General features: G+C 38.5%; 1 protein-coding gene across 3 annotated transcripts in view; it reads right to left on the bottom strand.

Annotated features, from left to right (window-relative positions):
- Positions 1 to 19,721: 19,721 nt before the first annotated feature.
- Positions 19,722 to 26,258, bottom strand: part of chrna11 (cholinergic receptor, nicotinic, alpha 11) — a 48,976-nt gene continuing 42,439 nt past the window's right edge. For all 3 annotated transcript variants that reach the window (XM_017482410.3, XM_053684238.1, XM_047159124.2), the window contains 3 exons: positions 25,970 to 26,056; positions 25,030 to 25,139; positions 19,722 to 20,797 (listed from right to left, as the gene is read on the bottom strand). In XM_017482410.3, coding sequence (XP_017337899.2) covers positions 20,051 to 20,797; positions 25,030 to 25,139; positions 25,970 to 26,056 — 944 coding nt within the window. In that variant the 3' untranslated portion in view covers positions 19,722 to 20,050. The remainder of the gene's footprint in view (positions 20,798 to 25,029; positions 25,140 to 25,969; positions 26,057 to 26,258) is intronic.

Below are 26,258 nucleotides of genomic sequence, written 5' to 3'. Positions count from 1 at the left end.
CTCTGGCTTCTCAGTCAGTCAGGTAGTTTGGTAATTGAATAATCTGTTGAGCATTTTTTTTCATAATCTAACAACATAATCTAACAATATTCTTCCATAATAGATGCATACCAGTGTACTGTATAAGGCAGGACAGCCCCACCACTGGGCACACTTCTGATAGGACAGTGGTGGGATTTTATTAATAGATTAAAGCTCCAGCTTTATAGAAAAAAGCATCAAAAAGGAAACCTGTAATGAAGAAAGTCTTATCACGTTGCAAAGCTGATAAGTTGCTACAACAAATGGCCAGATAATCATAGTTCTAATGAAATATCCTTGTGATCCACCATCTTCAATTGAGCTACATCCTAAGTGGCCTCCTATTGACCTTGTTTGGTAGGAAGGTATGTGCATAGGTGGGTGGTAAGTTTATTGGTATGGCAGGTATATATATACATATATACCTTTATATATATATACATATATACCTTTATATATATATATATATATATATATATATATATATATATATATATATATATATATATATATATATATATATATATATATATATATATATAGTTTTCCCACTTACTTTTGCACTTAATAAAATGCACACACACATTGATCTGACCTTTATAACAGACCGCCAGAAATGAATAAACTTTGCACTTGTTTCAGCTCAAGTTGCAGTTTTAAGACCACTCAAGTTGCATAACACATCACACAGTGATGAATATATAAGCACAACAATCTTTTTTAAGTAGGTTGGTACCTTTACTGCTAGTACATGAAACCCCTGTTAACACTCAAAGGGTTAATGAACCACGAAAATCTTCACCTGGTACGATCAGTCACACGGCTATGCTTAGTTCTCGATTATAAAAAGGTCACAGACGTGCTGTGTACTGTGTACTGAACAACTGCCACCTAGGGCTAGGTAGATGAAGAAATAGAGATCGAGGTAGAGGAAGCCAATGCACTTGAAATTAAATTACAGCCATACTGGTAGAAAATGTTATCAATAATGGAATGAGCTTGCAGGAAGCAGGACAGGCCCCAATTTGAGCTACTTCACTATTGCAGAAATCATCAGAATTCAAGGGAATAGGTCAGTAGATAACCTTGCAGAAATTTGGCTCACAAAAAACAAGCTGCTTTCATGTTTGAGCAAACTTTCACTGTTTGTATGCAGTGTTTCCATATGCACTCTTGATTGTTTGTTGAGAAGGTCCATGAAGAAAGTATACCACTAAAAGTAACAGTATGTGGGTGAAAGAGATTTGCTGCTTGTATGTATTTTCATACAGTACTACAGTTGTGTGCCTTTGATTTGCACAAATGTAAATGATCCTCATCACTGTTTCTTTATGATTATGTTTAATCAGAGAATCCTTCAACTTGATTCAAGTGCTACACCAGCAGGATTTATGAGGCAGGATTTAGTCTGTCTACATGGAACATCATAGGACACACATCCATGGTAGAGGTTCCAAGCCAAAGGGGTGGAAATGTTACCTTTTGTGCTGCAATCAGTCAGCAAGGGGTAATGCTTGGGCCATCCATCCATCCATCCATCCATCTTCTACCACTTACTCCTTCTTCAGGGTCACGGGGAACCTGGAGCCTATCCCAGGGAGCATCGGGCACAAGGCGGGGTACACCCTGGACAGGGTGCCAGTCCATCGGTAATGCTTGGGCATTATTTCTTCATGCACTTTATGACCAGTTTTTCCAATATAATGTCCCTGAGAACACGTCTTATTTTATCTTATGGGATAATGTAAGCTTCCACCATGCAACATGTATGAGACAATGCTTCACCAATCATCCTCATATACAGGTAATCTTACTTCCGCCATATTCTCCTTTCCCTAATACAGTTGAGGAATTTTTCTCAGGAATTTTTGCATGGCAATGTAAGGTGTATGACTGCAACTCTCATGAGTAAATCAGTCTACTGCATGCCTATGATGATTTTGGTGCGTGTTAGTTACAGGAGCAGCTGAAAAGCCAAACAAGAGAGCTGGTGCTAAGCTAATAAAAACATTATTTGACAGTGTTTAGCTGAGCATGAAAGTGACAGTTTAATTTCTTTTCAAATATTTATGTTTAGAAGTTCTTCCATGGCCCAAAGAAAAATAAACAGACTGACACTTCCTCTCACACCTGCCTCCCAAGTCCTCATACACAGCACATCTCAGAAAGCAGGGTGTCACATTAGTGCCAAAATTTGGGAGAATTGGCAACAAATATGCCATCATTGAGGCCTTGCTCCTAGCTGAGAATCTCCAGCTTACAGTAGGTCTATCAGCAGACCATCCTAAACCTGCATGTGGAGCAAGACCAACGCTTCAAGGCCCTTGATGCAGAGCAGGCTGAAAACTGATATGCACTTGGGAGCCTGCTGCAGTGATCATCCATCAGGTCAGCCTCAGCGAGGTGAGGGTGGCCGACCCTTTGTGTTTGCCCAGCAACAGGATACCTTTCACATGTGGCTCCTGACTGAGGGTTGTGACATCAACAATGTTGTGGATGAGGAGGAGCTGGAGCAGTTTGTCGCATGATTACTGGAGGGAACATTAGGTCCAGGTCCAGTACCACTGCTCATTGACATTGAGTGCAGCAATCCAGCTGGCAGAGGACCATATGGCAGCGTATCCAGAGGCAGATGGCTTCTCCTCTCTTTCTCGTTCTCTCGCTCTCTTTCTCTCACTTTCCCTCTCAGCACCCTCCCCTTCCATCTCAGAAATTAGGAGTGCTGCCTCCTACACCTCTTCACCAGGTCCAGGCTCTCACTCCATGCAGGTGGTACATCACAGCATGATCAGGGGAAGCCAGTGGCACTCAGGGAGTGCAGCCTGCCAGCCTATTCTCAACACGTCAGCATGTGAGGAAGTTCAGTGTTGCAGAGACACTCTTCTCAGTGATCCCTTATGTCAGAGTCCCAAAAGAGATACACGTCACATACACGTCACTATCTGTACAAATTATTAGGGATTAAATCGATTCATAACGGTATTTGCCATTTGCAAATAGATGGACTAGTCAAGTGACTTAATCAAACACTTAGAAATATGATTTGTTGCTGATGGTGCTCAGAATTGGGATAAGTGTCTTGAAAATAAAGCAGTGGTAGTGAAGAAATCGACATGAAAGAAATTGATACAGATAGAATAACTCACTTTTATTACTTGTAGGCTAAATGTAGCCAAGAAGAGAGAGTTTAAAATGAAGAACAAAGAAGTGCACACCAACATTGTTGATCAGTGATTGGTTATTGGGAGCATAGGTTTGTGAAACTCTTCATACCAGTTTCCAAACTAGGGTTTGCAACCCCATGTGGGGTTGTTTGATTTCCAAATGAGGTCATAAGAGAAACTCACAATCACTCACATAATCTCCTCTTTTATTTTATTGTTATACAAGTTAATATCAGGAATATCTCTCTAACTATGACCATAAATTTTGTGTGCTTCTATTTTAAAATGTTACTGGGAGTCACAGTTAGAGAAGGTGTATTTAAATTAAGAGTGTACCTGCTATTTTAGTCTTTTTCCCTATCCTGACATGCTGCACATCTACATGTACCATCTACCTCCACTAGTTCTGAAAAAACATTGAGTAACTCTGACTCAGTGGAACAACAGAAGTAAAGAAAACAAACACAAAAATATGCCAAAATTTTTTAATTTGATTGAATTTATAAGTCTGAAAAGGTCTGGGACCAGCTGAGGTGAATTTTCCACCTTACACCAAGGGCTCCAGATCTCCTGTGACCCTGTCCAGATTAAAGTGGTTACTGAGTGAATGATGCTTAAATATTTTATTTTTTAAACAGTAGGGTGGGTATAATGTCCATTTGGGGTCATTTGGCCAAAGATTTGGAAACTCCTGCTTTACACACTGGTTTTGAGTTGACTGAACCTGCTCTCTCAAATTGTATAACCAGCTGCTGTGGTGTGAGCTGGAGCACTGTATGTGTAGGACAGTTGCTAAATACTGCTCAAAATGTTGCTACATTTGTTATTATGCACTTTTTGAAAATAAATTTGCTAAAACGGTCTAAGTCTTGCAGTAATCATAAAGACCCGCTTTCAACGCACTCAGTACAAAGTGACTATATAACAATGGTGGCTATACATAGGGGCAGGTGGCGTATAGCCCCACCATGTACAGTATTACTGTATATAAGCTGTTCAACAAATGTTCGTTTCTCTTTCTCCCTCCCAATCTTGGCAATATATCTTGCTATAGAAATGGCTTTGTACATCATAGACACACTGTAAAATAAGATCTAAAAAAAGATCTTGGTGGCCACAAAGTATTTTAAAGTAGCCCAACCCTGTCATTAACTGTCTGTCCACTGCTCCTCCCCTGAGCATGGGGCAGCGCAAATCTTTCCCTACTGGACCTCTATTAGCATATGTTGTAGTTCCCATTTTGCCACCTTGGCTGCTGATTTTCATACTAACCCAACAGCAGCACCTGATACATCTCATCAGTTGAAGAACAAGACCAATTGATGAATGTCATGGAATCAGGAGTGATTATGTTTGGGTGAGATAAAAACTTAAAATTAGACACCCATGGTCTACACTACAGAGTACAATTACAGTATGTTATCTGGGTGACTGCTCACAAAGAAGAACAGCAGTAACACTTTTACGTATGAAATTTCTTTAATAAAGCATGAAACGATGAAAAGTGAAAAATTAAAGCATTCCTTCTGTTCTTTGTCAAAAGTCAAAATTGAGGGTTTTATGAATTAGGACGTGCATCACTAATTGTCTACATACATCCATGTTTAGAGTAAGTTACATATTAAGTGTTTGAGTAGACAATAAGCCTAAAAAATACTTTGAAAAAAAAGAAAGAAAAAACAATTATATATATATATATATATATATATATATATATATATATATATATATATATATATATATATATATATATATATATATATATATATATATATTAGCATAATACTATATATTTTTTAAATATTAATTGTTTTAAAATGTATGTATCTTTTGGTTTAACTTGCAGTATAATGGCAAATAAATATTCCAGAATAAATGCAACTACATTCACCAGTGTTATGAATAATGCTAGCACCATACTTTCTGTCATTCACACAATTAAGCATAATTCAAGAATACGTCCAGACAGCTTTACAAATTAATTATTACGTGCTCCACCATAATAGATTGAAATTAGTAACTATTAAATCAAACACACTTTCACAACAGTAACACTAGTGTTTTTCTTTCTTTTAAAACACTTGATTTATTTGCATATTTCATTTGTTGTTTTAAAACATATACAAGGCTACATATGCATCCATTTCCTTGATGATAATGACCACATTTTGTGATTTTATGATATTATAATCCAAATAACAGCCAATGTTTGGTAAATTGTTCAAAAAAAGTAATCCACTGCAGATTACTAATTACTATTTTAGAATTGTAATCTGCAATTACATTACTGATTACTGCATGTAAAAAGTAATCAGATTACTAATTACTTTGCTTTCACGTTACTTTCAAAACCTATCCAACCTACAAAAATACACTATAAAGTGAAACTCAGTTCTTTCAGTAATTTTAGCATGCATCTGTGTATGATGTGATCAGAAAATGATGGATTTAACATAACACTTGCCTCGGGTTTTGTCACTGTTTGTAGAACTACCAGACTGATAAAATATAAAACTTTTCAAACTAGGCTTGTTTGGTGTCGCTAGCCAAGGGGAAGCAAAGCTAAGCTATCAGTGTATGGGTTTAGCTGCTACAGAGCCATGTAATGTACATTATCTTTCCTTATGCTCTTCTTATATTATGTTCACATAAACTGGAACTCATATAGATATTTACACACCTTGTTTTCCTGCTCAGCATCAGAGGATGTTACTGTTTAATTTTCAACTTATTTACTGATTAAAAAAAATAATAATAATTGCCGTATATTCATTTTTCCTTACACTGAATGTGAGCTAGTGTTTGGCAGAATTGACAGACTGTCAGCCAATAATACACGAGTATTTCCATGTATTTTCCTGTCAACCCTGTCTGATTGATCTCGCCTCCATTCACTGAAGATATAAAATTACAACACCACCCTCTTCTATTACTGACGTTCAGTTATATAGTGACAAACTGCTCCCAGTGGAAAATTATTCGGGGCTAAAGAAAAAATATTCGGGGCAAAACGTGATTTATTTTGAAAATGCATCCTACTTACTACTGTTTTCTTAACAATAAATTTGTAATGCAAGTAATGTAATTTTGTTGACATCAGTAACTGTAATCAAATTACATAAATTTAAAATGTAATGTGTTATATTACTGCTTTATTCAAAAAAGTAATTAGATTACTGTAACACGTTACACCCAACTCTGATAACAGCAATAACATAACATTACATAAGCTTACACCATCAATCAAAAAAATTACCACCAAAGCACAACACAAATATTTAAATATAAACACATTTAGTGTGTTTCAGGGTGGAGTTTTCCTTTAAGCTACAGTATACTACACTATACTACACTATTCCGCACTAGTACTGTGTACTCGTCGGTGCTACAATGTCTCTTACTGTGCCTGTTGTTTTTGTAGTTATTGTTTTAGTAGTTATTGTACTGTTTTGTGTTGTTTGCACACATTTGCATGTGCTCTTTATGTAGAAATGTGTAGGCCTTATTTAGTTCTCTGTTGTTTTATGTAGCGCCATGGTCTTGGAGGAAAATTGTTTCGTTTCACTATGTACTGTACCAGCTGTATATGGTTTAAATGACAATAAAGTCACTTGACTTTCAACCAAGAGAATTATAACCATATTCAACACTGGTGTGCAAAAGGTCATTGTAGAAAGCCCCATTTTGGGACAATGTAATGGTCTATAGTAACTTAAGACCATGTTAGGTATCAATGTTTTTAGTGAAGAAAGCAAGCCTCCACAAATACAGGAGCATTAAAAGGTGGACTGTTTAGGAGTAGAACCATGTTTCCTGGTCGGACGAATTCAGGCTCCTTTTGCATATAGGGATGAAATGTTGAGAATTTGAAAAAGCAACTAATTTTAGAAAGGCCATTAATATTCACTGAACAACATCTTAAACCACAGTCCATTTGTTAATGATTACAGTTTATTTACACTTTATTTATTTATTTATTTGTTTGTTTGTTTATTTATTCACAATTCAGTTGATTCAAAAGCATGATCATGCCCCAGGTCACTAGGCACATGTTATCCCTGACTGATTACAGTGAGGTTTATTAACCCTATTATTTTGCTCTGAGTAATTGCGTTGATGTTACACATCTATTTTGGCTTTAACACTCATGTAATGAAGAACATGGGAGCATAAGATTTACATAAATTTATTTGGTAAAAATTGAAAGTGTTTCAAATCAATCTATATGCTCCAAATCAAAGTTAATAGAGTTGAAAATGTTGGTAATAGTTTTACCAACAGTATCAAACAAGTATGGATGTCCAATAGATATAAGTTGTGTTTTATTTGTTATTGTATTTTGTGTGTGTGTGTGTGTGTGTGTGTGTGTGTGTGTGTGTGTGTGTGTGTGTGTGTGTGTGTGTGCGCATGTGTGTGTGTGTCTTTGTCTTTTGTATTTTTTTCTTTTTTTTTTCTTTTTGGGGGTGGGGAGGGGGGGTTGCCAGAAAACAAACTTCATGTAAAAACTGTAATGAATTTTCCTGGTTACACAATGGCACTATTTGACCATGTTCTATTTAAGTGATGTTTTGATTCAACAAGTCTGTCAGTAATCAAGCTTGGGTGATTCTAGTATAATTCAAATGTGCAATTTTTTTTCTGATTAGCATTCAAAACTTACAACATTGTCCACTGTCATCTCTACAGCATCAGTGAGGGTGCATCTGCATTGCAGATCATTTTTTAGAAAAAAAAATGTAACTGAAACACTTTTTCCCAAGTTTGGTTGGGAATACTGAGACAGAATGGCCTATTTTCAAATCCTCAGTCATAGAGGCAGCTGCAAAAGGTGACCAGAAGGCAGTCGGTGCCTGTCTTGGCACCTTAACCTAGTGGGCATGGCATCTTTTCAGATGGTGCTGCCAGAAATCTTTGGTGTTTTGGAGTCTATCTGGAAGAAATTAGGCCAGGAGATCTTGAAGGCGCTAGAGAAAGTTGGGTCTGTGTAGTTAACATGTTTCTTGAATGTTGGATGGAGATCTGGGGCAATGCTCTTGGACTGGCAAACTAGGATGGTCATCCCTATTTTTAAAAGGGGAGACCAAAGTGTGTTCCAGTTGTGGGTGTGTTTTGTCTTGTGTCCTGTTTGTGGTTTTCATGGACAGTATATCAAGCCATAGCCAAGGTTGGTGAGGTGTCCAGTATGTGTGGCTGGAAGTAAAATCTCAGATAACCTTTTTGTTTTTTTGTTTTTTTTTTTTTGCACTATCCAAACTGGACCTCTGAAACATACTCCAACGTTTTGCTGCTGAGAGTGAAGTGGGAGGAAAATCAGTCCAAGGTCATGGTTCTCTTCAGGTTAGAAGAGAGCCCTTGTTTAACTTAAGGATCTTATTCATGATTGATGGGAAAAGACAGCTTGAGATAAATAGATCACGTTAATGGCAGCAGTGTTACAGTTGCTATATTGGCCTGTTTTGGTGAAGCAGAAGCTCAGTTTGTGGACAATGCTTTCTGTTTACCAGTCATGTATATCCCTATGGTCACAAGCTGTAGGTAGTGCCTGAAATAATAAGGTCACAAGTACAGGTGGTGGAAATGAGGTTCCTGTGCAGGGTTGTTAGGCATAATCATTATAAGGAGTCTGACAATCCGGGAAAAAAGTAGAGACACTGTTCTGAATTTAGAGAAGTTAGTTTGGTGGCTTGGTCACCTTATAAGGATGCTCCCAGTTCGGCTCCCGGTAGATCTGAATCAGGAATGTACCACTGGATAGAGACCCTGGAACAGACCCAGGACCTGCTGGAGAGATATCACAGTTTGCTTGGGAATGTCTGGGGATCCCTTGAGCAGAACTGGAACCATCCCAATGAATAGCACGAAGCCATTTATTTCTTCCAAGTATTGGTGGAAAATCAGTGAAAGCTCAGTATAGATGTTTGCTTGAATTACAGTATTTGTGAATTTAGGGATTCTGCAGTGATTGCAAATTGCAGTCACTGAAATTGTTCATTATCTAACTGGAAGTTTTGACACACTACTACTTCTGCTTCCATATTTGTAACACAGAAGTGTGAAAAGGTCTTCTGTCAGGAGGTCCTTATTGCTGTGAAATAAATGACCACACATTTACATTCCGTTTGCAGCCGTGCTTGTGAAGATCTGTAGACTGGTCATTTATCTGGCATTATTTGGATCCACTTGTACCCCTAGGGGCAAGAGTCACTGCAAAAATCAGTATAAGGTTACCCTATGATGAAACATCTCTATACTAATGGGAGTGGTCTGTTCAAGGATTACAATTTCACCTTGCATAAAAGAATGGTGCTCATGCACAGTTCCAGAAACCTATACCAAAGTGCATTCAAATTGTTCTTGGGGTAGCCCAACACCTTACTGATGCATTGTACGTTTGTTTTTCCCCCCCCCCCTTTTATTTTAACCTGTCTGTATGTGTGTGTACCAAAGGGCTCCCAGATGGCTGACTTTGAACTGAGCAGTGCAGGGAAGGCAACTTAACAAGCTCAATCAGCATTAACCACGGTTTCCTGAGAAGGGAGCAGGTTTCAATCAAATGCTCTTTTGCTCTGTATCTTTCTCCTCTCCCTCTTGCTCTCCCTTTCTCTCTCAATTACAGTGTCTAAGCTGAGAGCAGAGAAAGGAGACACTAGAAGCAATTAAAAGATCACCAGCAATAGGTGGTGAAAATATTGGTGGTCCCTCTACAACCTCCCATATGAAAATGTGTGAGGTTGGGGTAGAATTCATGGCTTTTGTTGGGAATTTGTATAAAATTTCACTAAAAAGTCACTCTTACTCAAGAAGAGAAACATAAGGCAGAACTACATTTTGTGCATAGGATTGTAACTACTAGCAGCAGTAATCCAATGTAGGGAGGATCCATCCATTTACTGAGATGGACTTCTTTTAAGAAAACCTTGTAAAAGCTGTTCAGCTTAGTGTTTCAGGTGGTACTATATATGACAGAATAAATCAGATGTTGGGTTGATTTGAGGGGATGTGATAGTGCCTTTAAAAATTAGAGACACTTACACACTTAAGCAGGTAGGAGTGTGTTCTCCATGACTGGAACTCAATCAACTGTCTCAGACTTCTATATTAGATGAAAGAGGGAGAGAGAATAGGAGTGGGGGTGACGGACGGTGACAGAGAGCATTTACCTCTGTCAACTAAAAGGAGAAGTGGGAGAGAGACTTATTATTGGAGAAAGGATGAGAGTGAAAGATTGTTTCAATTGATTCAAGGCACACTCTGTTAACAGACACATACTGTATCTATTTACTCCCACACTCTGTCACACACACATATACACAATCTGCACCATATCCTTTAAAATGACTACCAATGGTTTATTAGTCTTGCACATGCAGATCTGTTAGGAGATGGTTTGGAGGCAAATGCATTAAAAGAACTATTAAAATTCAAGCATACAATTAAGTGAGTGAGGCAAACTCTGGGTAAAATTCTGGTGGGGCAGGCAATCAGCAAACACAGCACACTTTGTCAAAACCAGAATGTCAATCAGAACAAGTCTTGGAATTGTCAGTGGCAGAAAGCTGGCGTGAGAGTTCACACTGAATAGCAGAGTTATTTAAAGAGATTTTGGGAAGAGAGTGGGAACAGGACAGGTATGCATGATTAATAATTATGGGACTATGAGTAGGGATATGACTCATGTGATGAATCAGTTGATGTGGTCTGCAGTTCATTAGCTGGTTAAGGATCATGGGAAATGGACTTTGTGTTATTGATCGAAGCAGGTCATTATGTGAATATGCTGAGGATACTGGGAAACACTTAATTATTTCAGTGAGGCTGGCAATGAATGACAGAATGCCCCCTGATGAATTCATTCTGGAAACTGACTGTGTATGTGCTGTCATTCTCCATCTAGGAAATGGTGTGGGGAGGTTGGGCAGCCATGAAACTCTAATGAGCATATGGTCAAGAATATTGTGACCTGGAACCCAGCTCTCCTCAGGTTTGTACCCCACCCCAACCCAATCTACTGTTTAATGCATACTACCAAGATCTCCTTGGTGGTATAAGCTGGCTGACCTTCAAGATTGAGGTGAAGTGGAGGTGAAGTAGCTGGGGTTCATTCAATAGACTAGGGATCAAGGTCTTGAGCATTAACACATGGAAGGAAGTGGCTATGCAATATTGTCTTTGTAGATTGAGTAAGTTGATCCAACGCAAGATTATAAAGGGGCCGATGTTTTGGTGCATAATTTCATGCATCCATGTTTTGCCTAAAGATCTTTAATAGAGAGCCATACTATTGACAGCTTTCTAATACACTGGAGTGTCTCTATAATGACAAACTGCAATCTATGACAAATTCCTTGGTTTGTCTGATTGCTTGTTGTGTGTGCTCTCTGAGACCTCCTGACTACAGTGAAACCAGTTATCAAGGTTGATTGTCAAGCACACACTGGAAAGTCAGTTGGATGGCAAGGCATTTTGGGCATATTTATTCCAGGAAAAAGCATCTCTCCGGTTGTCTTCACTGAAGGTTCTGAGAAATTGGCCTAATTTGACAGTTCAACTTGGCCATTAGATTGAGGTGATACCACAAAGTTAAACTTACTGAAAGTTCTCCATAAACGTTTTTCAGACTTCTGAAATAGGGCTATGGGCAGACACTATTTCCTCAGAAATTCCACAATATATAAAGGCATGTTAAAACATTAACACTGCAATTTCTGCTATGTATAATATTCATAAGGGTGTTAGGCTCAAAGACTTTAAAATTTATCAATAATAACTAGTACTGTGGTGATATTCTGAGAAGAGGGCAAACTGGTGAGAAAATCCACTGCTATGTGCAACCATGGAAATTGGGAAATTGACAGAGGATGTTCCTTACTGGCAAGTGCCATTCTGTAGGCAGAAGTGGAGCTGGAACCACGACTAAACCTATAAACATTTGAAAAGCCCCTGAATCTGGATTTTCAGTAATTGCACTTACATTAGCTTCATCCTTGAGTCACGCTGTGCAAGTGAAATTCAAATGTTTCTCCTTTGACAAACAGCTAGTTCTCCAGAGGTTTACACAGGACCATCTTAGCATGGTGGACATTAGTTTCCAGAGTGGGAGAATAAATCAAGATGTTGCTGATGAATTAAATTATGAACTTTCCTAGCATATTCATATGGACGTTGTTTACGAATGTTTGGGACATGGCTAGTCTAGTGTTTGGGATATATGGCTATTATGCTATATTTGTAGTGGCCAGAGATGATGCTGTGCATAGTTTTGCACTTGTCCCCAATACATGGATCTTGGAAAAAATACTGGAATCTCTTATTTGCTTAAGTGTAATGAATAGTGGTAGTTTACAGTGACTTGGTTCAAGCCCCTGAACTCGATATATGGCTAAAAGCCATCTCATACACCCCCACCCCCTTTTTTTCTGAATAAAAAAAAAATGTATCCAGCAGCTGTGGCTGAGACTGATGGTTGCTGTGTCCCTGTTTCAAGGCTTCAGTGATTTATTCCTCCATTGCTTTGTTCTCAGCAGCAGATAAGAGGTGGTATGGAGGAAGTTGTTTTGACTTTGCTGAAGACATCTGAATTTAGGGAATTTTAGATGCTTGGTCAATCTCAGGGCTTTTTGATAAGGGTAGATTCAAAAGAGTGTCAAGGGTAATGTAAAAGCAATTAAGGGGCATTTGATGCAAGACTGAAGACGCTGTGGGATCTCTCTCTCTCTTTCTCAGATTTTCTTTGGAGTGACCATTGTAAAATGGGTATAACTGTATGGCACAGGTCTTAGTTTTATCTGCTGAACACACACACACACACACACACACACACACACACACACACACACACACACACACACACACACACACACACTCTTGACAGATATAATCAATGATGCATACTTTGCATACTGTACAGACATATTCACACAGATATTTTAAGGGCTGCAAGCCAGCATGACTTACAATGCTCATACAAATATATATTTAAAGAGACAATTCTTTCCCAGCTATAGTGCAACAATGTGTACAGCTAATGTGTACAGTTTTTGTTTATTAGGATCTCCAATTCTGTATGCCTGTCTTGCTGTAAATTGGGTGTATTTCATAATCAGTTGTAGTCTGCAGTATCTTTGTGTCTTTTTAAAGCAGTCCAGTTCTTTCCCCCATTAATCCACCCAAGGCCAAGAGATTTTCCCCTCTCTCCTCCATTAACTCATTCCTCTCTTTATTCTTATCCCCCCCCTTCTCTTTCTCTCTCTCCTTCCTGAATGAGCCATCAATTAAAGCCCATCCAGCTAAGACCACACATCAGCATTTCTCAGCTCGTCTTTCCTCTCTGCCTCACCCTTTACTCCATCCTACTCTCATTCATTCTGACCCTTGTTTTCCCATTTAATAATGCCAAGCCAGTCATGAAATGATAGACTGCAACGCACAGTGTATTAAAAAAGAATACTTTATTTAATAGTCAGGAAATGGAGTGTGTCTGTGCTGTGTATATGTATGTGGCAACAAAAGTGCTGAGAACATCAAAAATCTGTTTATAGCCTTTGTCAACCTCTCCAAGGCCTTTGACACTGAGCTTCTGTGAGATTTGCTTCTCAAGTCTGGAGCTACTAAAAACTCCAATCACCCTGCCGCTCTTCACCATCAATTGTGACATACTCAAAGTTGTTCCATCATTCCAGTATCTGGGCAGCATCCTAACTGAGAACTGCAGCGTTGACCTTGAAATCGAACACTGGCTCATAGAAGCATCAGCCACCTTTTGTCAGTGCCAGACCTTCAGTGCATCTTGGGAGTCTTGTGGCATAATTATGTACTGAAATACTTGCAAAGACTGCAAATGTATTGAAATCGGAATCATACAACTGGCTGGGGAATGTTATTAAGCATCCTGGAGAATGCTGCTGCTGATCATGACTTCTGGCAACAGTGGTGCCTTGATGGGAAACGCAAGTTTAAAGATTGTGCATGTGTGTGTGTGTGTGTGTGTGTGTGTGTGTGTGTGTGTGTGTGTGTGTGTGCGCGTCTGTGCCTGTGCACAAGAGAGAGAATGAATATTAATTATTGTTGACCATTAAGAATAACAATGTGTATAATAGAAATTTTACTGAAAGTGGCAGAGAAGCATTGTGTCTCTGATAATCAGCCAGGTAAATCCCACAAAGTCAGATTTTGCAAATACTGAGCCATATTCAGATTTGAATTATGTACATGCAATGAGTTGCAGGTATGACAGCGGGAGTGAGATATTCATGATTTTGTCATCAATTTACCTTCATCCAGTCTTTGTACAGAATACAAAATTCATTCATTTATCCATTTTCAGTAACCATCCCAGGAACACTAGGTGCAAGACAGGAGAATTCACACCAGATGGGATGCCAGTCCATCACAGGGAAGCATACACACATACACATTCACAAAGAGCACGGGCATGATCATGAAAATTTATTGAGTCATCTGAGTCAGTGCTGTTGGGAAAAACTTACTCTCTTCCAAACGATGGCGCCTACTGCACTTCTGCTGAATCAGTTGTTTGATTAACCTGCACAGCTCAGTAATTAATACAGTCTACTCCTGGGCCCTGTCCAGTGTTGGGTAAATTACTCAAAACAATGTAATGCACTACAGATTAAGAATTTCTACTTTCAAATTGTAATCTGATTACATTACTGATTACTGCATGTAAAAAGTAATCAGATTACTAATTATTTTACTTTCACGTTACTTTACACTTAAACCTACAAAAATACACTACAAAGTGAAACTCATAGTTCTTCCAGTAATTTTAGCGTGCATCAACGTATGACATGATCAGAAAAGGTTGTATTTATAATAAAACTTGTCTCGGGTGTTGTCACGGGTGTTTGTAGGACTACCAGACTGATGAAATATAAAACTTTATTAACTAGGCTAGCTTGGAGTTGCTGGCCACGGGGAAGCACAATTAAGCTATCATTGTCTGAGTTTAGCTGCTACAGAGCCATGTAAAGTACATTATATTTCCTTATGCTCTGCTTATGTCATGTTCACATAAACTGGAACTCATATAGACATTTACACACCTTGTTTTTCTGCTCAGCATCAGATGATGTTACTGTTTTAATTTCAACTCGTTTACTGGCTTTGATAAAATCTCTGTATATCCATTTTTCCTCACACTCACTGTGTGAGCTAGTGTTTGGCAGAATTGAGACCTGTCAGCCAATAAGACATGATACATGTTTCCATGTATTTTCCTGTAAACCCTGTCTGATTGGTCTCACCTCCATTCACTGAAGATATAAAATATAAAACACCACCCTCCTCTATTACTGACATTCAGTTACATAGTGACAAACTGCTCCCAGTGGAGAATTATTCGGGGTTAAAGAAAAAATCTTCGGGGCAAAACGTGATTTATTTTAAAAATGCATTTTACTTAATATTGTTTTCTTAACAATAAATTTGTAATGTAAGTAACGTAAATGTATTGATATCAATAACTGTAATCAAATTACATAAATTTAAAATGTAATGTGTTACATTGCTTTATCAGAAAAAGTAATTAGATTACAGTAACGTGTTTCTATGTAATGCGTTATACCCAACTCTGGCCCTGTCTGCCATGCTCAATTTTTAAAATCATAATTGTTTTTGTTTGCTTATGTAAGTAATTTCAGTTAACTGCCCATTTTTGGTACAGTTATTTATGATGTAGTACTGGTGCTCTACCTCTTCTACATGCCAAACCTTTTGGCTCCCTAGCTAAAAATAATTGTCATTCTATAAATCATCTGGTTTCTGGTTGAATGTTTTAGTACTGTCCAGCTGTCATCAGTCTACTCATAGTTATATGAAAGTTACTGGAAAAGCAAGATAAAATTAGTCATATAATAGACTGTTAAATCTTTGTCCATCTTATCATTAATGTTTTCTGATGTCATTGGAGGTCTTTCACCTCAAACAATTTAGGTGTACAATTTAGACTCCAGCCTGATTGCCTCCACAACCCACTCCTAAGCAACTACCTATTTGCCCTTTCAGTTCTGATGTCATTTCCTGTATGTGTTCTAGTGCTCAATAGATTACAGGTCTTCTAATGTAAGTGGTGAGCTATAAACCTTCTACAGCCTAATTCAGTAGGCACATACAGTCCACCCCAGTCCTTACTACAGTCTGCAAACTTGGTTCTTTTATGCTTATTGACCATGTCCATCCAATCTGTTCAGATGACTCAGACAGCATGACAATATCAATTTGTGCTTACTGTAATATGAGAATGTCCTTTCTGCGCTGCTTTCCTAGCTCCATTTCCTGCTACCAATCTAGCTCTTTCTAGCATCCCTATAAATGTTCAAACATTTTGTGTGAGTGAACACTTTTTCCACACTGTTTCCGGTTAGATTTTGGTTAAATGGAAACAGTTCAAATACAAGTCTGAAACAACAGGAGCTTCAGTGATAAATGATGGCTGAATGACTCTCAGTGGCTTTTATTCATCAGAGTTGTGTATAAATGGGAGTAGATTTGAGAATGTTGTACAGACTGCTCAATGTCTTATTATACTTTGAAATGAATGTCAATCAACTATTAAAAGTGAACGCTACGGGATTCTCAGAATAAAGTCTTAATATCTCAAGAAAGACAAAGACTAAACATGTCAGATTAGTGTTTAGTGTTGTTTCACCAAATGAAATAAATTCATTGCTATTAGAATCAGATCCTTCACTGATATCCTAATACTGTGGCATTTTACATTCTCCAAATGTAATATTCTTGTAGTGTTACACTTTATAACCTTTAAATCTCCAACTCTTTGCTTACAAAGACTCAAATTAGCACACAAAGAGTGTGACAGATAAAAAATTGTTATGTCTTTGGAATACCCGGAGGAAACCCCCGAAGCACGGAGAGAACATGCAAACGCTGCACAATATGCAAACTCCGCTTCGGGGGTTTCCTCCGGGTACTCCGGTTTCCTCCACAGTCCAAAGACATGCACAGTAGGATGACTGGTATGTCCAAAATGTGTCCATAGTGTATGAATGGGTGTGTGAATGTATGGGAGATTGTGCCCTGCGATGGACTGGCATCCTGCCCAGGGTGTCCCCCTCCTTGTGCCTCATGAACCCTGGGATAGACTCTGGGTTCCTTGCGACCCAGTAAGGATAAGCAGTACAGAAAATGGATGGATGGATACACTCAACATACTCCAAAAAAGTTGGGACAGTCAACTGTTTACCACTGTGTAACATCACTTTTTCTCTTAACACTTATTAAGCATTTGGACACTGAAGACACCAGTTGTTTATGTTGACCCTTTGGACCACAAAACACAATTACACTGTGCTACTGTCCATCTCAGATGAGACCGAGCCCAGAGAAGTCGGCTGCGCTTCTGGACAGTGTTGATGTATGGCTTCTGCTTTGCATAGTGTGGTAGGATAAGTGATTGACCATCCTTGAGGGACTAGGCCTTTTTCGGAGGCTCCTTATATACTATGCCTCACCTGTTTCCCAACACCTTCTTATTTCAACTTGTCACATTGCTATTAGTCCTAAATGACCAATGTCCCAACTTTTTTTGGAACGTGGTGTATGCATCAATTTCTAAATAAATGTTTAGCTTCAAAAAAGAGTACGCAGTTGATTAGATAAAACATCAAATACCTTGTCTTTACACGTTTTTTGTTTAAATACAAGTCAACGTACATTTACAAATCACTCCAGTTTGTTTTTATTAGCATTTTCCATACTGTCCCAACTTTTTTTGGAATTGGGGTTGTGTTATTATTATTATTATTCTAAAGATATGATTTAATCATGAACATGAATCATAAAAAGCTATAAATCATGTTGTTAAAAATTCTCAAATTGTCACTCATTTTTTCATTATAACTTTGATGAATAAGTGCCACTGAAAGTGCCACAAAATTGTGTCAATATAACAACCAGTAGGGCTGGGCAATATGACCAAAAAATATCACAATATAAAATTTAGCTAACAAACTGTCTGCAAAACAGAAGTGAAATAAATAAAAAACAATTCAACTGAGTTTGACAGTACTTTTAAATGCTTACAAAGACAAAGACCATTTTTAAAAATGATATCAAATCATCCATTCAGTACTATTTAATTTGTAATTAATAAAAATGTCAACAAAAAAAATACATGACCATACCAACCATATCTCAGAAAAGTGTATCGTGTAATCATTAATCACGAAAACGATGTTATATTGATATATTGCCCAGCCCTAATGACCAGTAAATGTTAAAGTTTAAAAAGTGTATGCATGGGAACTGCAAGGAAACAGTAGAAAATAGTAGAAAATATCTTAACTTAAAATATTTAAAAATGTTCAGCTTGGTGCTAAGAAACTTCCTGATTCCTGCTCATGGTTGCTGCATTAATGCATTTGAGAAAATCCTTGCTGCTTAAAATACACTGCTTTCAGCCATACAGCAGCTACAGTGCATGATGGATATTACATTTTGTCCAGCATTGGGGCCACTGTCGTTCTGCAGTTACTGAACTGACAAGCTGTTCTCATGGTTTTTTCTTTAGAACATCAAATAGCATGAAATGTTCCTAATGGTTAAGAAGAGGGTAATGGGTGGGGTTAGTGGTTGTAGCTTATCTTTCACTTCATTTTTTTGAAATTCCACTAAATTAGTTTTGGTAGTTACAATTCCTATCAATTGTGGTGGGTGGACTTGAATATTTTGCAAGTGCTTTTGTTGATGATGTCTGTCATCTGAGAGTATGGGGAATAAAATATCTTGAAGATTGTAAAAGTGTCTTTAGTGCCTGTGTGCCATTTCTCAGTGTCTCTCAAGGGAATCATTCCAGTGATCTATCTCTTTGTCTCAGTGCTATCAATCTCTCTTCTCTGTATTGACTCGAAGTCTAGTCTGTTATTTTGTTTTCTTTGAATGAAGTTGCATCTGTGTGCTGTGTTTCAAGATGTGAGATGTTCTATTTTACGTCTCTCCCACAATGGGCCTCCAGCTACGCCAGGATCTTCTCTCTCGCTTACTTTTTCCCCTAACAGTGTTTTGATTTCCTACACTGTTCCTACATCTTTCTGAGTGCCAATATATAATAACAATCGATAACCAACCGCTTTTCTACCCATCCTTCGTCTCAGTGCTTCTTCTTCTTTGACTCTTGCCCTCTTTCATTGCCTTTGTCCTCCCATCTGCTCTTCCCTCAGTGATGATTTACTATCTCCCTCCATCACAATCTTGGTAGGTTTAACGAGCATTCTGCATACCATTCCCTCCTAACATCTGTATTCATCTATTCACTGCTTTATTGTATTTTGCTGCAGAATGTACAAAGGCTTCCCACTCCATTGTGTGCTATCAAAAAGAAGTAGGGAAAAGAAACCCTCCTCATTTTCTTCTCGATTAAAGATTTCTGAAAATTTCTGTTTTTAGTCAATACCACCTACACATCTCCATAGACATCCTGAGCCTCTCCTCCACCCTCTCTTTTGTTGCTCATTCTTACCAGCTCTGTTTTTTTCATTCATTGCAACACACCCAAACATGCACATTCTCAAAATATATTTTGACACTTCACAGTGATCTTGTATTGTCCTACGATGACAAGACCATGTTACATTCTTTTGAATGCGATTTTAGTTCCCATTGTCTCCCTCTCTCTTTGTGAATTATGTTTAGCTGGATACTATTTCCACAAAGAGGTCAATTCTTGTCCATATGTCTGTCTAGTATTTAAAGTTATGGAGTCATATTGTTTAATACACTTTATGTTTCCCACAACTCAAAGGTCTTTGATATATGTGATATATCCTGTTTACAGACAGACTTTCCTGCATCTACATATCTTCCTACATTGTACATTCATTTGTGACTCATCAAATGAAGTCCTTGGAAACAGCTTCAACAAAGTTGGGTGCTGACATGAGGATGGAGATGGTGCAGATGATGTTAAAGACACTGAAGGCCACAAGGCAGAGGCGGTCAATGACAGCCCCTGCAAACTTCCACTGCTCAGCCACACTGTCGCTTTCGTCCTGGGCTCTGAAACGTTCAGCAATGTAACGCACCTCATCCAGGATAGCCTGTAGCTGTGGGTCTCCTCCACTGCCACTGGCTGCTGAGCATGAACATCCACCAGCACCACCTGAGACCGTACTGGGGCATCCAGGGGCATCCAGGTTTGGTGTTGGTGGAGGGGGAGGACTGCTGAAATGTGAAGGCAAGTGAGGTGGCGGGCTAGAAGACCCTGGTCGAGTGACACCACCTGATATGCTGTTCCTTGGTGCCGAGTCGACCAACAGTGGAGACGGCGAGGCCTCGTCCAAGCTTGGGAAGCCAGTGTAGAGCAGGTTACCATTGTTGTTAGCACTGTTACCCTGTGAGGGCAGGTGGTTGGCATGGCCTACTGCTTGCAAAAGGCTCTGGGGGTGGAGTGGGTGTAGTGTGGTAGGCAAATGGTGGTGCTGGTGGTGATCAACCGTGTTGGGAAGGCTGCCAGTATGGGAACCTGAAGAGCAACGGCGTAGATGGGGAGCACAAGGAGGACGCTCAGGGTCTTCACACTCACCAGGGCGCTTCATGCGCAAAAACCAGGCCACCCACTGGAGAAGAACCAGCTGGACCTTAAAAAAGTAAGAGACAAACATTTTTGCCACATTGAATTCATCATGGACCTCAGTGATTGGGATGCTGGCATTCCAAATGAAAAAAATTATGATAAAATGTTGTAAGGTTTACAACTTTTTTTTTTTTTTTTTTAAAGTGTCATCTATGACAGAACCACATTCTAATTAGTACTCTTCCATATCTATCCATACTGACTAAGTAAGCTCTCCAATGCTCCACTGAGGCGAATTAGATGAGAAAACATTTTATCAGCATGATTCATTCAGTACGAGCATGAAAGTACATGAACAGTATCCCTACAAAAGTAGGGCCTCTATAAGTATATTCTTGTTCAAAATTTGTGAAATTTCATCATCAAAACTCTAAAGATAACAAATGTGCATTCTCAAAACAAAGTGTTCCACATTCAGAAATATTTTCTTGCTTATTGAATTCAACTGACATAATTGTTTGAAAGACCCATGAAGCTTTCTAAAGCCACCAAAAGAGTCTTTTTTTTTTTTTTAAATGTGAATGACAATTGCCCAACCAATTTTCACTTGAAGGACAGAACTCGAATCATGAAGGTCTTCTTGTATGCTTTGTGACTAAAATCTATTATGTTTGGTCTATTATGTTACTTCATGCTTTTCCTTTCAAAATAAAGGACAATAATATAAGGAGATTACTTATTGCATTACTTAAAGAGTAGATGAAGTGACATTTTACCTCAAATCTAAAGGGTTAAAATGCTATTAGGATAGCTAAAGGCTAGTCCACGTCCAGGCCTTCATGAGTATCACATAGATTTAGTATAATTTCAGTACAAAAATTTTATTTGTAAAAAATAATAAGTACCATAATCCTAGCCAGAGAAAGACATAAACCACAATGACATATATATATTTAGCTAAGAAGGTCTTGTTGTGCCCAGTAGAGAAAAATACTGCCACATCAAGAAACAAACTTTTTAAATAAATAATTGTCATCATAGAAGCTTCAAAATAGAAAAAGAGGCATAAAAATAGTCTAGACACAGTTAAATGTGTAGTAGGAGTTAATATTGCATATTGTATACAAGCTCAGTCTCTTTATGGAAGCTCCCTCTCACAGTGGAATACACTGAAAAAAAAATGTGTAATTGAAAAAAGTTTCATACATTCAGTGAACTCCATCTTACAATGTGGGCAAATAAACTAACCTTGGCTCTGTACCTAATACAGTTTATTTCCAATCCTCCATTCTCTGTACAGTTCCCCTTGGTATATACTTTTTTTTATTCACTAATTTATTAACCTGTTCACTGTGCCACAGCACTGTCTGCCATTGTACAGTGAGGGAAAAAAGTATTTGATCCCCTGCTGATTTTGCACGTTTGCCCACTGACAAAGAAATGATCCGTCTATAACTTTAATGGTAGATTTATTTGAACAGTGAGAGACAGAATAACAACAAAAAAATCCAGAAAAACGCATGTCAAAAATGTTATAAATTGATTTGCATTTTAATGAGGGAAATAAGTATTTGACCCCTCTGCAAAACATGACTTAGTACTTGGTTTAAAAACCCTTGTTGGCAATCACAGAGCACAGACGTTTCTTGTAGTTGGCCACCAGGTTTGCACACATCTCAGGAGGGGTTTTGTCCCACTCCTCTTTGCAGATCTTCTCCAAATCATTAAGGTTTCGAGGCTGACGTTTGGCAACTTGAACCTTCAGCTCTCTCCACAGATTTTCTATGGGATTTAGGTCTGGAGACTGCCTAGGTCACTCCAGGACCTTAATGTGCTTCATCTTGAGCCACTCCTTTGTTGCCTTGGCCGTGTGTTTTGGGTCACTGTCATGCTGGAATATCCATCCACGACCCATTTTCAATGCCCTGTCTGAGGGAAGGAGGTTTTCACCCAAGATTTGACGGTACATGGCCCCGTCCATCGTCCCTTTGATGCGGTGAAGTTGTCCTGTCCCCTTAGCAGAAAAACACCCCCAAAGCATAATGTTTCCACCTCCATGTTTGACGGTGGGGATGGTGTTCCAGGGTCATAGGCAGCATTCCTCCTCCTCCAAACACGGCGAGTTGAGTTGATGCCAAAGAGCTCCATTTTGGTCTCATCTGACCACAACACTTTCACCCAGTTGTCCTCTGAATCATTCAGATGTTCATTGGCAAACTTCAGACGGGCATGTATATGTGCTTTCTTGAGCAGCGGACCTTGCTCGCGCTGCAGGATTTCAGTCCTTCACGGCGTAGTGTGTTACCAATTGTTTTCTTGGTGACTATGGTCCCAGCTGCCTTGAGATCATTGACAAGATCCTCCTGTGTAGTTCTGGGCTGATTCCTCACTGTTCTCATGATCAATGCAACTCCACGAGGTGAGATCTTGCATGGAGCCCCAGGCTGAGGGAGATTGACAGTTCTTTTGTGGTTCTTCCATTTGCGAATAATCGCACCAACTGTTGTCCCCTTCTCACCAAGCTGCTTGGCAATGGTCTTGTAGCCCATTCCAGACTTGTGTAGGTCTACAGTCTTGTCCCTGACATGCTTGGAGAGCTCTTAGGTCTTGGCCATGGTGGAGAGTTTGGAATCTGATTGATTGATTGCTTCTGTGGACAGGTGTCTTTTATACAGGTAACAAACTGATATTAGGATCACTCCCTTTATAAGTGTGCTCCTAATCTCAGCTCGTTACCTGTATAAAAGACACCTGGGAGCCAGAAATCTTTCTGATTGAGAGGGGGTCAAATACTTTTTTCCCTCATTAAAATGCAAATTAATTTATATAAACTTATACAAAATTAATTTATATTTTTGACATGCGTTTTTCTGGATTTTTTTGTTGTTATTCTGTCTCTCACTGTTCAAATACAACTACCATTAAAATTATAGACTGATAATTTCTTTGTCAGTGGGCAAACGTACAAAATCAGCAGGGGATCAAATACTTTTTTCCCTCACTGTACATATTATAGAAGCCTAAAAAATGTCAAATAATTGTGCACCCTTGTTGCAACGTTTAAATGCATTATTTAACGCACACTAACCTCAACGTTTGTCAACATTACTGCAATTATGGGGACATACAGTATACTGACCATGAAACTCTAATTAAAATTTAATCACCATAATTGTTCAAGGGATTTAATTTCCCTTTGCCATCATACCATAATCTCTTTGCACAATGACCGATTTACAGTATAATGCCAGTCCTGATATAAACAAGAGACAACAGGAGTAGCTGACACTGTATTTGTATACATATGCATAAGCTGCATTACGTCTTCTCTAGAACTCAGTTATAAATCTTGTATGGTAGCACTACTTGTATTGTCCTCCGCTTGATATATTGCTTTGCTTGTATTTCCTCATTTGTAAGTCGCTTTGGATAAAAGCGTCTGCTAAATGGACAAATGTAAATGTAATTATTAATGGCTGATGCATAAAATTACATGACAACTATAATAACATTACATTTAAATGCAACTGCTCCATAACACAGCCATTCAAAAATTGAGTAAAATGATTTATCATTGATTTGATTAATTGCTGAGCTTGTCATTAGCGAACACAAACATTAAATAATGAAGAAACGGCATTGAGCCAATATGACACCTCCTTTGTAAACAGGCTACGTGTCTGTGAATAATTATAGTAATTTTCTCCAGTGTAATTCTAAGCCTGTGACACATCTGCTGTAGTTGTTTTATATACGTATCAGGATACTAATTTGCCTCACTTAATATTGGTGGCTTTTGGTGGATTTGGTAGTGTAAATTGGCTAGATTTAAGCTCCAGTTTTCCACTAGATTTTGCAGTGTGGTTATGGGGATTTGTGTTCATTCAGCCACAAGAGTTGGGTGAGGATGCTCCAGTTCCAGTTCATCCCAAAGGTTCATCCCTACTCCAAACTTAACACACCATGTGTTCATGGTGTTCACTTTGTGTACAGGGGCATTGTCATGCTGGATCATGTTTGGGTCTCTTAGGAAAGTGAAGGAAAACTGTAATCCTACAGCATACAGAGACATTCTAGACAATTGTGTGCTTCCAATTTTGTCCGAACAGTTTCAGGAAGAACCACATATGGCTGTGATAATCAGGTGTTCACAAAACTTTGGCCATATAGTGCATATGTTATTTGTGATTTGGGTAACTTACTGACAATTATCAATATGATAAGAAAAAAATATCAGATCTCCAAGTGTGTGTGTGTTTGATTGTGTGGTTGTGGGGAAGTATAATATAGATTTACCCATTTAGGCATGGTTCCCCCATTTGGGTCATGATGATGATATTGTAGCACAACCACAGTTGCTATGACTGACATCCCAACGATGATCATTATGCTAGCAAAGTACTGCCCTAAGAGAGAGACAGAGAGAGAGAGCATTAATGTTTGATTTATATACTTCTTAATAAAATTACTTTTTAGCACAAAAATGAGCATTAAGAATTTGTCTAAGATCCATCCATCCATCCATCTTCTATACCACTTATCCTTCCTTCATGGTCACGGGGAAACCTGGAGCCTATCCCAGGGAGTATGGGGCACAAGGCGGGGTACACCCTGGACAGGGTGCCAATCCATTGCAGGGCACAATCACATACACATTCATACATTATGGACACTTTGGACATGCCAATCATACCAGTCTTTGGACTGGGGGAGGAAAACAGAGTCCCCCTAGAAAACCAGGACGAGTTATCCAGCCATTCATAATCCATCACATATATAGAAGCCAATAGCCACTATATTTATCTCTCTGCAAGTCATGACTTAACAATTTTCAGGGGCCCATAAACGAAGAGGAAGGTGATATAGGGCCTATCTCTACACTCTCTTTTTCTTTTCCTATCATTGCTTGTAAGAAAACTTGATTCCTGTTCAAAATGTATTAATCTAATTACATTTAAAAGATAAGCAAATGGTCTGATCATCAACACAACACCAGCCAATTTAATTATTGTTTTTTAAAGAACTGCCAGTGGTACATTTTGAGATACAACATTACCACCTACATTTACAAGCACATAATACAGGAAAACCTTCGTGTCAGTTAAGTGAATTCTAAATGAGGATGAAATGAATGAGTCACAACTCAGTAAGGAGAACAAAAATGTTCATGGAAAACACACACACACACGCAATGTTTATGAATACAGGGGTTTGTTGTACTTTTATGCATACTTACCTATGAGTGGAATGGAGTCAGAAGTGGCAGGCATAATTTCTGCCACCAGTAACATGAAGACTGTTAGTGATAGCAGAACTGTAATACCTGTGAAAAATAGATGTGAACAATTATGTTTTGTCAATGAATCATTAGGATGCAGCAAATTTTGCTGAAGCAAAAATGAACTCTTATTGGTGTGAAGTATCTCTTACGAAACTATTGCAACTAATGAAGTGTCACTTTAATGTCTTGTTTGGATAAAAAAAACAACAACAACAACAACAACAAAATCCAAATAAATGAAGGA

The sequence above is a fragment of the Ictalurus punctatus genome, chromosome 12 (assembly GCF_001660625.3).
Source record: "Ictalurus punctatus breed USDA103 chromosome 12, Coco_2.0, whole genome shotgun sequence".
Lineage (NCBI taxonomy): Eukaryota > Metazoa > Chordata > Actinopteri > Siluriformes > Ictaluridae > Ictalurus > Ictalurus punctatus.
The sequence above is the reverse complement of the archived record's forward strand: the minus strand, read 5'-3'. Positions and strand labels throughout refer to the sequence as shown.